Source organism: Perca flavescens, chromosome 8 (assembly GCF_004354835.1).
Source record: "Perca flavescens isolate YP-PL-M2 chromosome 8, PFLA_1.0, whole genome shotgun sequence".
NCBI lineage: Eukaryota > Metazoa > Chordata > Actinopteri > Perciformes > Percidae > Perca > Perca flavescens.
This window is the reverse complement of record NC_041338.1, coordinates 31088618-31103555: the sequence shown is the minus strand read 5'-3', so window position 1 is coordinate 31103555 and position 14938 is coordinate 31088618. Positions and strand designations below refer to the sequence as shown.

The 14938-nt window shown below is 41.9% G+C and overlaps 1 protein-coding gene across 2 annotated transcripts in view; it reads left to right on the top strand.

Moving 5' to 3' along the window:
• Positions 1 to 2496: 2496 nt before the first annotated feature.
• The window catches only part of LOC114560674 (copine-8), a 71027-nt gene continuing 58585 nt past the window's right edge, over positions 2497 to 14938 (top strand). For both annotated transcript variants that reach the window (XM_028586209.1, XM_028586211.1), the window contains exon 1: positions 2497 to 2823. In XM_028586209.1, the coding sequence (XP_028442010.1) occupies positions 2741 to 2823 (83 nt within the window). In that variant the 5' untranslated portion in view covers positions 2497 to 2740. The remainder of the gene's footprint in view (positions 2824 to 14938) is intronic.

The window sequence follows — 14938 nt, the reverse complement described above, 5'->3', positions numbered from 1 at the left end:
ACATGCTCACAATGTCAATGTTTTACTCATTTATATGCACAAAAACAATCCACAAAACAAAATACATTACATATAGCATAGTTAAACATTAGTTACTGAAGCATATCCCCCTCTTGAAGGCATGAGCTCCTTGTGAATAAATACATAATTCTTGTAATGCTAACATGTTGGTATTTAGCAGGTAAAATGTTAACCATATTTACCGTCTTAGCGTGTTAGCATGCTGACAGCAAATAGCTGAGGCTGATGGGAATGTCATTAGTTTTTTAGGAAAAAGTTGTTACAGTTCATTTTGAGGCGCACATGAATGTCTGTGCTACATTTCATGGCAATAAATTTGGTAGATATTAGAAATATTATTAGAGATATAGACCTGCTGATGGCACTAGAGATAAAGTCAGGGGATCACCAAAGTCATGAGGATTAAACCTCTGTGCACCATAGATATCTTGACCAAATTTCATGGCAATCAATCCAAAGGTTGTTGAGATATTTCAGTCTTGACAAAAGTAGTGGACTGACTGACCAACCAACACTGCCATCTCTCATTTTTTAACACTGTATTCACACTATTGTTAAGGCTCTGACATGCCAAACCGACGGCCGACCGTCGGCAGAAAAGGCAGTCTGGCTGATCACTCAGCTTCCTGTATCCCCGAGTGGGTAAAAAAAGTGACTTGGAACACACCGAAGCGACGTCGACTTGAGCGTACGTTCTGCGCGTGCTCGAGACATAATACATGTATTGTCGCCCAAAAAATTAAAGGTCCAATATGAAATATTTGTACTATAATAAATCCAAAAATGACACCAATGCCTCATCAGATATTAAGGAAACATGTTAAACTGAAATACAATCTTTTCTGACAACAATGCTAATGTCACTATTTTTTCTTTTTGAAATTTACATTCTGTGACGGAATTTATGTTTATGTTTTGATCTGTGTGTTGTTATCAACGGCCCAGTTTGACAGGCAGGCCGGGTTGCCAGATATACCTGTAAACACGTAAACCCAGCGCGCTACAGCTGTAACGGTAGAACAGCCATGAAGGCAGCAAACAAACGAACAGGATCAACGGAGATAGATTCTACCTGACATAAAAAAAAGAATACAGCATGTTTCTAACAGTTGCGTGACCAGAGACGTAACAACCCCCTGGTAAATATTGGAGATGTATTTGAAAGATGGAGACAGCTTGGATCCCAAAAGGATGCAGAGTTGGCTTATTTCCTCCTGAACAGGTAAGCATTAGCTTCAGGCTAATTTATCACAGCAAGGGATGGGCATTTTTTGTCATTTCAACATTTGTGTACTCACATTGAATTATATAGCTAGAGTACCCGAGTTGGTTACTCGCAAAAACAATTGAGACACAGCCAGTAAAGTGATCCCAACTGGTCCTGGCTAATGCCGCCATGCTAACCCTGCTAACTGTTAACGTTACCGGGAGGACCAGGCAAGCAGCCCATGGCTGTTTACAGTGTGTAGCCTCTTCAGCGGCTGGAGCCGACAACGGTGAGTTATTTTAAGCCACGAGAGGGTGGCTGTAAATCGGAAAGAGAGGACTGTGAGTTAGCAGTGTGTTTAGCGATTGTTGCCGTAATTCTAAGCCAATGAAGTGTGTTCCGTCGGCAAGGTAGTGGTATTTTTAGCGTTTTGTATTGTAATTCTAAGCCGAGGAAGTGTGCCTGACTGGCGTGTGGAGAGGACAGAGAGGTTGTTGTGTTTTTAGCGGTTCATACTGTAATTTTAAGCCGAAAAAGTGTGTCTGTCAGTTGGTTACAGAGCTCCGCGTGAGCACGGGCTTTTATGACTGTCAATATAGCCAGCATCTAACGTTAGCTACTCCGCTGTGCTGTGGAGTAATGTCTGGCTATGTGAGACTAGCATCTACCGTTAGCTACTCCGCTGTGCTGTGGAGTAATGTCTGGCTATGTGAGAAAAGCGTCTAGCAACATTGTTGTGAATGCTGCGGTCTCAGCCTGGCAACCTCCGTGAACTTTGAGTCTGGGCAGGAGGGGGCGGGGGAGACGACTCTCCAGTATTTTGAATTGGTAGTGCAGTAACTATTTTAACCGCTAGCTGCCAGTATTACATACAATATTACATATTGCACCTTTAATATATAAACCTCTAAAATAGGTCAACTCAATATAACTTAAACCAAAAAAAGAATGTATGCTAAGGTTAGCTAGCATGTCTGTCCTGTGTTAATTGGACTTTTGTGCTTTTTAAAGTTGATTTTAACTCATAGTTCCGCAGCTCAACCGTTAACTAAACTGCACTTGTCCGTTTCAACCCTTTATACCGCCCAAAGTTAATCTCCAACACCAATTTTATTGGCAGTTGGTAAACATGGCTCTAATCGGAATTATCCTTTATCTTTGTCAAGCTATGTGATCCTGTGTGGATGAATAGCCTACTGTAGGCCTACACTCCCCCTTTTATGTGTAGCCTATGTGTGCGCACGTGTCCTCCCTCCCCTTCACACAGCCCTCTCTCCTCCGGAGCACCGAGGCGCACAGAGACGCGACTCCAGCGCGCTACAGCTCCGCGTCCGCGTTCCTCTCTCTCTCTCTCTCTCCGGTGCTTGGCGCTTCCAAAAACAAACGGCTTGTTGTCTTTTCGTTACAAGGCTCCCCCCACCCCTCACCCCCTCCTTATCATCTCGGTTCCTCTCATGTCGCCTTTAAGGCGCTGGATACGGGGCGATTTGTGATCGACCAAGCAGCAGCTCGATGAATATGGCGTGCATTGGGGACGCAGACCCTTTTACCGCTGCGATACCTGCCACCAAAGTTGAACTCACGGTTTCTTGTCGGTGAGTACAAACTGTGTTGTTTTCCACACAGTCTACTACTGTTAGAAATACAAATGACATGTTTACATCTATGTGTGAAATTGTTTAGTAGTTTTGATATTTGACACTTGAGCGGGAGTAAATGTCGCTGGATGGATGTAGTGGAGAGTAAAGGCACCAGGAACTCCGTTCGCTGCCGTTTAAATTGCTGTTATTACTGAGTTTGGCCTGATATACATCCTTTTAGGGTTCAGTTCTCTTTCTATACAGTAGCCTAGTGGAAGTTGCATGATAATATATAGGGACTTATATAGGGTTTCCCTATGGTCGCCAGATGGAAATCAGAGTTGACATGTATTTACTGTACTGCTCTGATACAGATGCCATATGCACATCTGTGGGAATTTATGTTTTATCACAGCAAATAGCCAATTTTTCGTGCCTGGTAACAATCTACAAATTCTATGGATGCTGTGGGTGCAGACTGGATGAAGCAGGCATGGGCAGTGTTTGGTTCAGAAGGTAGATTTACTACTGAAGCACTATCCTCTCCACTCCGTTCTTATAGCACTAATAGTAGAGGGGTGTACTGTAGGTGGGGTTGGGAGGAAGAGAGTTATTTCTGGATGCAACTGGCCAATAAGACACACCTCCTATAGTCACCCCTAATCACAGTTTATCTATCTATCTATCTATCTATCTATCTATCTATCTATCTATCTATCTATATTAGAGCTGAGACACTTGAGTTGATCCACAGAAAATGAATCAGTGACTGTTTCGATAATAGATTCATTGTAACTTTTCAATCAAAAACGCAAATCATTTCTGGGTACAGCTTCTCAATGTGAGGATTTGGTGCTTTTCTCTGTTTTATATGACTTGGACTGTTGAACAGACAAGATAAAGATGTCATCTTGGGACTATGGGAAACTGTGCTAGACATTTTCACTGTTTTCTAGACTGATTGATCAATTAAACGCAAATAATGTCTTCTGTGCATGCATGGAGATGAGTAACACAAATGAAGGTAAAAACCAACATAAAGTGTCGTTGTAAGGTGCTTTTCCAACACTTGCCCCAGTTTAGGGCTGCAACTATTATTTTCAATATGGATTTACCTGCATATCATTACCCTGAATATGATTAATTGTTGGGCATTTATTCCTACTTTCTAGCATTTTACTGACCATCAGTATTTTAACTCAATTAACTGTTTATGCTCTACCTCAGTGCTATTTAGCATTGATTCTCCAACGTCTGTGCTGGAGGGATGAACAGCATTCTTCCAAAAGATATTACCTCCATTTGATGTTTTAATGATGATGATGGTGGTGGTGGAGAGCCCCTTCTGGCACATTGCTCCAATATCTGTCATAGGTGTTAAGTTAGATTGAGATCTGATGACTTTAATAGCTATAAAATATGATTTACATCATTTAAAAAAAAATCAAACTACAGTTGATTTATTATTGACAGAAAATGAAACAGCAACACTTCTGATAACTGATCATTAGTCTTTTTTTCAAACACAATTTTTTTTCTATGGTTTCTATGATAGAAAATATTTGTTGAAAGTTCATTTTTAACCTGGAGGCAGTTCACAAAAACAATATCATCCCAAGATCCACATCATAGCTCTTCTGAAGCTTTCAATCCTCCTCCCGATCTTCATCAGCAGATGGAGTTTTCCCAGTTGTCATGGAATTGTATTGCTATTTTGAGCACTTTAAGGTCTTCTTGACAATGTTGGCTTAAAAGCTAAGACTAAAATTGAATTGCTGGGAAATATGAAATGATTATTCTTTTGGGTTTCTGGCTGTTGGCTGGACAAAATAATCAATTTCAATACCGCAACTTGCACTTTGATTAGGGTAAAAGCCATTTTTCATATTTTTAGTGTTGTTTTATCAACCAAAAAAATCAGGAAAATATACAGCAGATTACAGGATAAGAAAAGTATTTGTTAGTTGCAGCCATACATCAAACCATTCTCTCCTTCCCTGTATGGAAGCATCTGCGTTCGCTTCATTTCTTCACTCATTTCTTCACATTTTTTTCCTTTAGTTTGTCACCTATCACTATAATATCAATACAGTATTGAGATAGGAGTGATATATCGAGGATTTTGGATATCTTAATATAATATACTTTAGCTGTATGTCTTATTATGTTCTCTTCAGTTCCACCCCTGATCATCATATCCACACTATTATGATCACTTTCATGTTTCTTGTGTGTAAACTAAGCACCTAGGGCTGCAGCTAACGGTTACTTTCATTATCAGAAAATAATGAAAATGTACATCAATATTTCTCAAAACCCAAGATGACGTCTTTAAATAGCTTGTTTTGTCTGTCCAGCCAATATATATTTAGTTTAGTATCATAAAAAAGCACCAGTCACCCCTAAACTATCTTCTGTAAAATAATGATTAAAACATGGTGCGATATCATTATATATAAATATTACATATAAATGTTGAGGTATTTAGGTGCAGTCATTAATATTGTGATATTTGATTATTCACTATCATCTATCTCTATAGGTTTAGGAGGAAGTTGTGTTTTTTGAAAGATGTAGTTTTACTGGAAAACTAAGTCTTGTAAACCTGTTTTGAGACACATAATGAACAGAAGAACAAAGAGTTTGGACTGAATTTTGTTTCCACTGACCTAAAATCTGCCAGCTGCTGCAGGAGACCGAGCTGCTGTTGTTGTTTATGTCGGTCTAAGATAAAAGCCTGCTAATGACTCGACAGAAGAAGTCAGCCTGGTAATGACCTGAATGATTTTGAGATCAGAGCCTGAGAAGACTTTTCTTCCAAAATTGATGAAGCCACCATCTGGACAAAATAATTGTTCTTTTGAAATTATGGCATAATGAAAGAAAAGCTATTTTGTTAAGAGTTATGAATCATCTAAGGGTGCGCCAATCAATCGCCCACTGGTCGGTATTGACCGATATTTAGGATTGGACATCAAGAACCGCTTCCAACATGGAAGCGTTTTTATTTTTTATTTTATTGGAAGCGTTTGGAAAATTGGGTTTCGAATCCGATCATTGGTTCCAAAATTAACGTGCGCAAGTTTTGGTTTCTCTAGCGGCTGCCGTACTTCCAGGCACTTGGTGTGTTGCAGCCATGGAGCACAGTAAGCGGCTTTATTTTAAGTTGAAAAAGCCCGGTAAAACTGTAAATCACCATTGAATCAAAATAAAATTTTGTGAGAAGAAACCCCCCTAGTCTGCTGCAACAGCACCGTTTGACTGATAAGTGCCAAATTCCAGGAATATTCAAGGTGGAAACTTTTCATGGCAATTAACTGGAATGTGGAATCTGGAAATTACTGGGAATAAAATGGAAATCTAGTTATGTTCCTCTTATCTGTGAAATAAGCATGTGACCCATTTCAACTCCATCAAAGAATCAGTAAGATAAGTACCGGAATCGAAAAGAAGAATTGTTAAAATCAAAACGATGCCCAACCCTACTGATATATTAATTCTAAATAGTTTGTTCGGTGGTCTCTAAGGCCAATCAGATGATGCAAAACACGTGAGACAATAGCTTTGTTTTTCCAGGTGTCTGAAAAAGCCAATACATTTGCAATTTGCAAAGTGAGTTCCAAGGAAATCCATTGTGGAGGAACGCAAGTTGAGTGACAAGTTTTCTGTTGGTTTTCAATGCTGTGAGCTGCGCAAACCATAATCTCATTAGCCTTCATTGTATTGAGTTGGTGGCTGAATTCTAATTGACAGATATCTCAACACCATTTGAGACAACATGTTGAGAAAATGTTGTTTTTTAGGCTTAAAAGCTACTTATTTATAACAGAAAGCCTGTGTTACAAACTGGAGAAAAATGGCCATCACGATATCCTAGAGCCCAAGGTTCTGTCTTCAAAGGTCTTGTTTTATCTGACCAACTTCTTTAAGTTCTCTTTCTGCCAGGGAAATCACGACACATATGATTACGTTTATGTGACAAGGTAGACCATGCTTTTTCATCATTGACGCGAGGAAAAGTATCCTAGATGTCGTTATGCACAACCATGCTATAGTTAGCCAAGCAACTATAAAACTTTGAATTTACACAAATAGGCAGAATTACCTTTTGAGAAGAAAGCACGCAACTTCAGCATCCCTTTTTAAAATCCTTGCTCCTCTATTGCATGAATTCTTTTTTAAACATGGTAAAAATGTATTGATGTTTTTATGACTCCAGGTTGCTTAAATAATGCAAATGTAACAAAAGATTTAAAAAAAAAAATGAAAGAGGGGTAGTTAGAGTAGTAGTAATAAGTTAATAAGTAATAAGTAGTAAATAAGTAGTAATAAAAATTAATTTACATTAATGTGTAATTAATAAGATAATATATTAATAAAAAAATGGCTGGAATAACATAATATAAATACATTTAATATTTTTTCCTTTTGAAATATTATAAATAATTGCAAACATAGCCTAAAGTATTGGAACTCAATCTGAGCCCATTAGGCTGAATGGACCCATTTCACTTCAATATTTGCATGATGTTGCCAAATATATGAAAGTTCAAAATAAAAGACCCATTTACACAATTAAACAGAAAACAATGCATTTTATATAGTTTATTGTGAAAAAAACTAAGAAAAAGAATTTGTTGCCATATGGCAACACCATGCAATAGAGGGATATTATGATCTCTTTCCATCTTGGAAAAGCCACTCCAATATTAACTTTGGTCTTGTTGCTTTGCCTGTCGCGTTGCCATTTTAATTGTCTTTTTAACTTCCTTGGCGACTCCGTTATCTTCTCCACCTCCCTGGCATTCGTCACAGAGCCACTCTGTGTAAAAGCGCAAAAGGCGGTGGTGTGTCCCTCTTTGGCTAATGTATTTTAAAGCGCTACATGGCTGCCGCCATTCCAGCGACTCGCTCCTATGTTTTCTGAATGATTCTAAATGGCAGATTCTATGCATATGAGAATACTTTGATTAGTTGGTGGAAGTAATTACACATGAATGTGCACATATTTGTGAAAGAACAAAGTTTTTTTTGCTAAGAATCAACTCAAAAAATTACACAGTGGAGCTTTAACCATTTAGATTAATTATTTTTAAACAGAAACAACCGATTTGATTACTGTTTTTTAACTGCAAAGCTGATAGCAGAGTCGACAGCCTCAGGCTCAGTCAGCACCCTCACCAACACAAAATTTACCAGCCCTGAGCCGGTGGGTGGTGTGATTTTCCCACTTTGGTGTCTCTGCTTGTCGGCAAAGCTACTGAAGCATTCAGTCTAGATAGATTGCATCCTTCAGTGAAAGCCCTCCTTCACTCAATAAATCCAAACCATAGCTGCACTCATCATGTGTGTAGTCAAGCAGAAGAACTGACAGATTGATTAACTCAAGTCCAATATTGTGCATCAGTGAGAAGAAATCCCCATAGTCTGCTGCAACAGCACCGTTCGACTGATTAGGGCTGCAAAATTCCAGGAATATTCAAGGTGGAAACTTTTCATGGCAATTAACTGGAATGTGGAATCTGAAAATAATTGTGAATGAAATGGAAATATAGTTTTTATTTGCTCAGGCTGTATTTACCATGTCATATGCAGATAGAAACAAAGCTTATACCACATCATAAGGAGACATAATCCATAAATTAGCCAAATAAATCCATACATTTGTCAAATACATTCGATGTGAAATGCGCCATGTGGTGAGTTAGCTAGTTAAATAATGGGGAAAGGCTACAGTACTTTGAATACTTGAGGCGACAATGTAACAAACTAAGGGTTTTTAAAAAAAAATCTCGATTAGCATGCTAAATCTAGCTTCATCCCACATGGTAATCAGCTAGCTAGCAAAAACTAGCAGAAGGTGTTAATAAGTTATAAACTGTGTACTTTGCTTTAGGCTACCATCTGCTGGTTAACTGAAATATCATAAAAAAATATTCACTCCAGTAGTATAGTCAAAACTTCCCTGGATGTAGTCCTTTGTGCGGTAGTGTTGGCGGTGGTGTTGGCTGCACATGTGGTGGGAGAATGCACTGTACATGCATGCAGAGGGTTGTAATTTTACAGAGTTCCTATTTAATGGGATGCTGGCAAATGATCTGCTGAATTCAATGAAATGGGCATACTTGTAACCGAAACGTGCCGCAAGACCTAGTAATGCTTTCTTATGTGTATGTCCCCTCAAAACAAGTTTGCTATTTAAAGGTATAATTTTTTAATTAAAATTGTTTGTACATGGATAGTAAACAGCGAGACCAGGCAGGCCTTTAGAGCTGCAGACGGTCGGTCCTCTGAGACTGTTTGTGCACAAAGATGTCGGTGTTCACGGTGGTGTGGCTGTCAGCTGATCTGAGTGGTCCACAGCGGAGAGATAGCCGTGACCTTTAGGCGCAAAAGGTGGGAAGCGTACCCCGTCGAAGAATTGACGTGTTGTGATGTGGCTGTATTGAAGCTGGACGCTGACCTGCTGAGAGACTGGTCAATCTGTCACAGCCGATGTTGCACTTTCCACGAGTGAGGTGATGAAAGAGACAGAAAGACTTGTTGAAACCGAGAAAGAATCCTGTGTGCATGTTTCTCATGTTTTACTACACACAAACAACCAACATCACTGAAATATTAAGCAAGTTTACCAGACATATTAATTTGCTGTAAAGCACTTTTGTGTAAAGTGCTAAATAATTCTTTACTGAACTCTGAACACGCAGAAATGATACAATCCAGAACTTGCCTGAGAATTAGGGATGTCTCGTATCTTTTCGGAGACGTTTTTGGAATTTTTTAACTGTTCGGGGATCGGCATTTACCCCGATTACCTTACTCCGATCATTGACATCAGCTTGTAGTGATCGCCCCATTTAATCACACACGCCCTGCACCACAGACAGACTGCCTGGATGCCGGCACTTTCGAACCAAGATGGGCGCCCGGCCACTCACCAGACGTCTGTCCAGAGTATCTTGTAGCTTGCCAGCCCTTGGCAACAAGTAAAATAGGAATAATATTAATACATTTTATAGCATCACCACGTATGCACTGGTTGGTAAGAAGGGAAACCTTTTACTCAATCCAGAGTGAGACTGGAAGCCAGTGGAGGGATTTGAGGATGGGGGTAATATGGTCATGTTTGCGCACCCTCAGTAAGATCCTGGCAGCGCCTGGATGAGACAAAAGCATGGACAAGCTTTTTTCGGCATCTGAGAGAGTCAGTCCGTCTTTCTTAGGCCACTGTTTTTTACAGACGCGGATTACTCTAATTCTCCACACTTCTTCCGTGATTCCACCTGGAAACCGCGCTTTCAGGCCGTTACTCCCTGGAGCCGACATCGGTAAACTTCCTAAAGAGAACTGTTTTGGTGTTGAGTTCATTTGCTGCACTAATTTAAATGTATTAAGCTTAAGACATATTTTAGTTACCTTGTTTACGTAGTTATTATTGTACAACAAAAATATCGGTGTGCAGCTCTATTATAAGTATTGGATTGGGACTCGGTATTGGCAGATATTCAATATTAAAAAAATCGGATCGGGGGGTCAAAAAAGCTGGTTTTATGGTAATTATGGTACATATTTAACTATTGGGTAACCAGATGAACATTTTACACAAACAATGTTCTTTTAAATAGTATTCTCTAACTTATTTGTTTGCAATTAGATTTTTAGATTGCTGCTATAAATGGTTGACTTGAGTCATAATCACATAAAACACAGGCCTAAAATTATCAAAATAAAAAATAAAAACACTGTCTTGTCATAAGGGAGAGTAAATTAGAGCAGCAAGGCACTCTGTACATTGTTATAATTAGGTGCAATAATTCCTCCAGGTACAGGTTATGTTAATGTAGTTTATCACTTTTTCCTACTGATTTATTATTCTTTATCTTTCTGAACAGGTAGATCTGTTGACTACCAACTAAAACTAAGTACAACTTCATGTTCAAACACAGCTTTAATGAAACCAAGTGAAATTAAAATAAAGATAAAGATTCCCTGTTTCCCCTCCACCTCTCCTTTGCAGTGGTGCTTCACCTTGTCACTTTGCTACTGGTGTTGGTCCTCGGTGTTACAAATCCTTCACCATTTAGGTGGAACAGAGCAAAGAGCATAAAACCAACAGATCAGGGCAGCCTCATGTGTCAGGACCAAACCACACAAGGCCCAGTGGGGTCTTGCTGAGTGGCTGCATTAATGAGCTTTGAAGTTGTCATTTGGCCTAATTAAGGCCCATCCAGCCACCGTAGCTTCACCTGGTTACCTCAGAGAGCCAATGTGGCTCCATCACATTACTAACCAGCTCACCTCCTGCCCCCTCTGTTCCTCTGCTTTCATCTTTTGCACAGCCACTTTTCTCCATCTCTGTGATTGATGCGGGCAGATTTGATGACATTCTGTGGATCAGTGTTTGATGTGATTTTAACGTGGTTAGGGTGCTTCAAGCTTAAAATAATCCAGGGAATTTTAGACTTTCTGAGCAGGCTGTACATACATGACAGTATAACATAGAGCATTTTACATTGATGTAATTTGTAATGCTTTATAGTTAATATACATTCTGTAACTGTGTTATCTGTATTTGAGAAAAATGTGCTTAGAAAATGTGTACTTACGGTGGTTGCAGTTGCTATCTATTCTTATATACAGTGGTGGAAGTCTGTTCTTCCAAAGTTGCTCCAACATTATTACCTTCACATTCACACGGACTTCTTATTTAGTTCATTATTGGATGCACATCACTTTCCCCACAGCACACATACAAACACAAACAGAGAATGTGACAAAATCGTTGAGAGTTTAGAGAGGGTCTCAGCTCAGTCAGCAGCTCAGCGCTTTCTTCAGACTCAATAGACCAGTGGAGGCTGGGGGCATTGAACCCGAGTGGACAATGTTCAAAGTTTCCATTGCTGAAGCTGCGGCGAGGAGCTGTGGTCTTAGGGTCTTAGGTGCCTCAAGGGGCGGTAACCCACGAACACCGTGGTGGACACCGGTGGTCAGGGAAGCCGTCCGACTGAAGAAGGAGTCTTTCCGGGATATGTTATCCCAGAGGACTCCGGAGGCAGTTGCAGGGTACCGAAGGGCCCGAAGGGCTGCAGCCTCTGCCGTGAAAGAGGCAAAGCAGCGGGTGTGGAAGAAGTTTGGAGAAGACATGGAGAAGGACTTTCGGTCGGCACCAAAGTGCTTCTGGAAAACTGTTCGCCACCTCAGGAGGGGGAAGTGGGGAACCATCCAAGCTGTGTACAGTAAGGATGGGACACTGTTGACCTCAACTGAGGAGGTAATAGGGCGGTGGAAGGAGCACTTTGAGGAACTCCTGAATCCGACTAATACGCCCTCTATGTTAGAGGCAGAGCTGGAGGATAACGGGGGATTGTCGTCGATTTCCCAGGTGGAAGTCACTGTTGTAGTCAAACAACTCCACAGTGGGAAAGCCCCGGGGATTGATGAGATCCGTCCAGAAATGCTCAAGGCTCTGGGTGTGGAGGGGCTCTCCTGGTTGACACGACTCTTCAACATTGCGTGGAAGTCTGGAACAGTGCCAAAGGAGTGGCAGACTGGGGTGGTGGTTCCCCTTTTTAAAAAGGGGGACCAGAGGGTGTGTGCCAATTACAGGGGTATCACACTTCTCAGCCTCCCTGGTAAAGTCTACTCCAAGGTGCTGGAAAGGAGGGTTCGGCCGATAGTCGAACCTCAGATTGAAGAGGAACAATGCGGATTCCGTCCTGGTCGTGGAACAACGGACCAGCTCTTCACTCTCGCAAGGATCCTGGAGGGAGCCTGGGAGTATGCCCAACCGCTCTACATGTGTTTTGTGGATTTGGAGAAGGCGTATGACCGGGTCCCCCGGGAGATACTGTGGGAGGTGCTGCGGGAGTATGGGGTGAGGGGGTCTCTACTCAGGGCCATCCAATCTCTGTACGACCAAAGTGAGAGAGCTGTGTCGGGTTCTCGGCAGTAAGTCGGACTCGTTTCAGGTGAGGGTTGGCCTCCGCCAGGGCTGCGCTTTGTCACCAATCCTGTTTGTAATATTTATGGACAGGATATCGAGGCGTAGTCGGGGTGGGGAGGGGTTGCAGTTCGGTGGGCTGGGGATCTCATCGCTGCTCTTTGCAGATGATGTGGTCCTGATGGCATCATCGGCCTGTGACCTTCAGCACTCACTGGATCGCTTCGCAGCCGAGTGTGAAGCGGTTGGGATGAGGATCAGCACCTCTAAATCGGAGGCCATGGTTCTCAGCAGGAAACCGATGGAGTGCCTTCTCCAGGTAGGGAATGAGTCCTTACCCCAAGTGAAGGAGTTCAAGTACCTTGGGGTTTTGTTCGCGAGTGAGGGGACAATGGAGCGGGAGATTGGTTGGAGAATCGGCGCAGCGGGTGCGGTATTACATTCAATCTATCGCACCGTTGTGACGAAAAGAGAGCTGAGCCAGAAGGCAAAGCTCTCGATCTACCGGTCAGTTTTCATTCCTACCCTCACCTATGGTCATGAAGGCTGGGTCATGACCGAAAGAACGAGATCCAGGGTACAAGCGGCCGAAATGGGTTTCCTCAGGAGGGTGGCTGGCGTCTCCCTTAGAGATAGGGTGAGAAGCTCAGTCATCCGTGAGGAGCTCGGAGTAGAGCCGCTGCTCCTTCGCGTCGAAAGAAGCCAGTTGAGGTGGTTAGGGCATCTGGTAAGGATGCCCCCTGAGCGCCTCCCTAGGGAGGTGTTCCAGGCACGTCCAGCTGGGAGGAGGCCTCGGGGAAGACCCAGGACTAGGTGGGGGGATTATATCTCCAACCTGGCCTGGGAACGCCTCGGGATGTTGCTCGGGAAAGGGAAGTTTGGGGTCCCCTGCTGGAGCTGCTCCCCCCGCGACCCGACACCGGATAAGCGGACGAAGATGGATGGATGGATGGATGATTTGGTATTATCCTCCCAGCAGGACGAGCATGTGCTGTTCATTACTGAGGGGACCTCTTTATTAGATATTTAGCTCCACAGACCACTACAACAACACTAACAGTAAACAAACCTGCACATTGGCTGGAAGGCTAAATATCAAACTAGTGGACATATGTTACGCAACATGGCATCATGACTTTGCGTAAACATGCACGGCACTTTCCTAAAGCCAAATGGCGTGTTATCTGTACGTATTTTGAGCTATCCACGTGTATGTCTACGCTGTATACAGCGGATGTAAACATACACACCATGTGGCATCGCCACGTTGCGTGTTGTCGCGAGAACGTGCCGTACTATCACAAGAAAAAAAAAAAAAATAGGTTGGGTTTAGGAAAAGAACATTGGGAAAGGCTTTAGTAACACAAAAACCGACAAAAACCCATCAAAACCATGACGGACACCAACTTCACACGCTTAGGAAAACAATAACCTGTTGGGTTTAGGAAAGAAACATTGGGGAAGGCTTAAAAAAAAAACATTTCCAAAAAAAAGAAAAAACTGCTGAAAAACACCACACGCAGGAAGTGAACCTGGCTCTCCTTGGTGAAAGTCCTGTGTTTTACCCATCCACCCCAACCAACCTCCTTCATACTACTCGCTACGGTGAAAATTCACACGTAATGTAGGTCAATGGTGGCTGAACGGCGTTGAAAAACACACTAAAAAACGATTATGCATCTTGATAACGCGCCAAAATGGTATACAAATTGCCATGTCATACATACACCACTTTATGAGATCAGTCTGGGTTACGAGATGGGAGTGGCCACAGCGGACCTCTCTGACTGTACGAAGCAAGAAGACGAGAAGGTTTTCTAGCTGAGAAGCTTTCCTTGCTACTTGTGCTCCCGTGGAGTCTGGTGAGCGGAGGCTGGCACTAACACTGCCCGGGTTAATGCTTCCAATCCCATAGGTGCCACCCAGGATAAAAATGTACTGGAGACTAGGCACTCACATGCATCTCATAGCATGTGTTAAAGTAGCTGGAGGAAGCTGAATGGTTGAAAATTGTTGTGTTGAGGGCTGTTTCACAACTTTTATGTACTGTATGCTGATTTTCGACTAGGGATGTCACAAAAAAACGGTACTTCGGTACCAAGTCGGGACCAAAGTTTTTCAGAAAGTCGAGAGCAAAAAAAAATGACACTGAAAAATGTCATGATTCTTGAGGGTTAGGGTACCCTATTC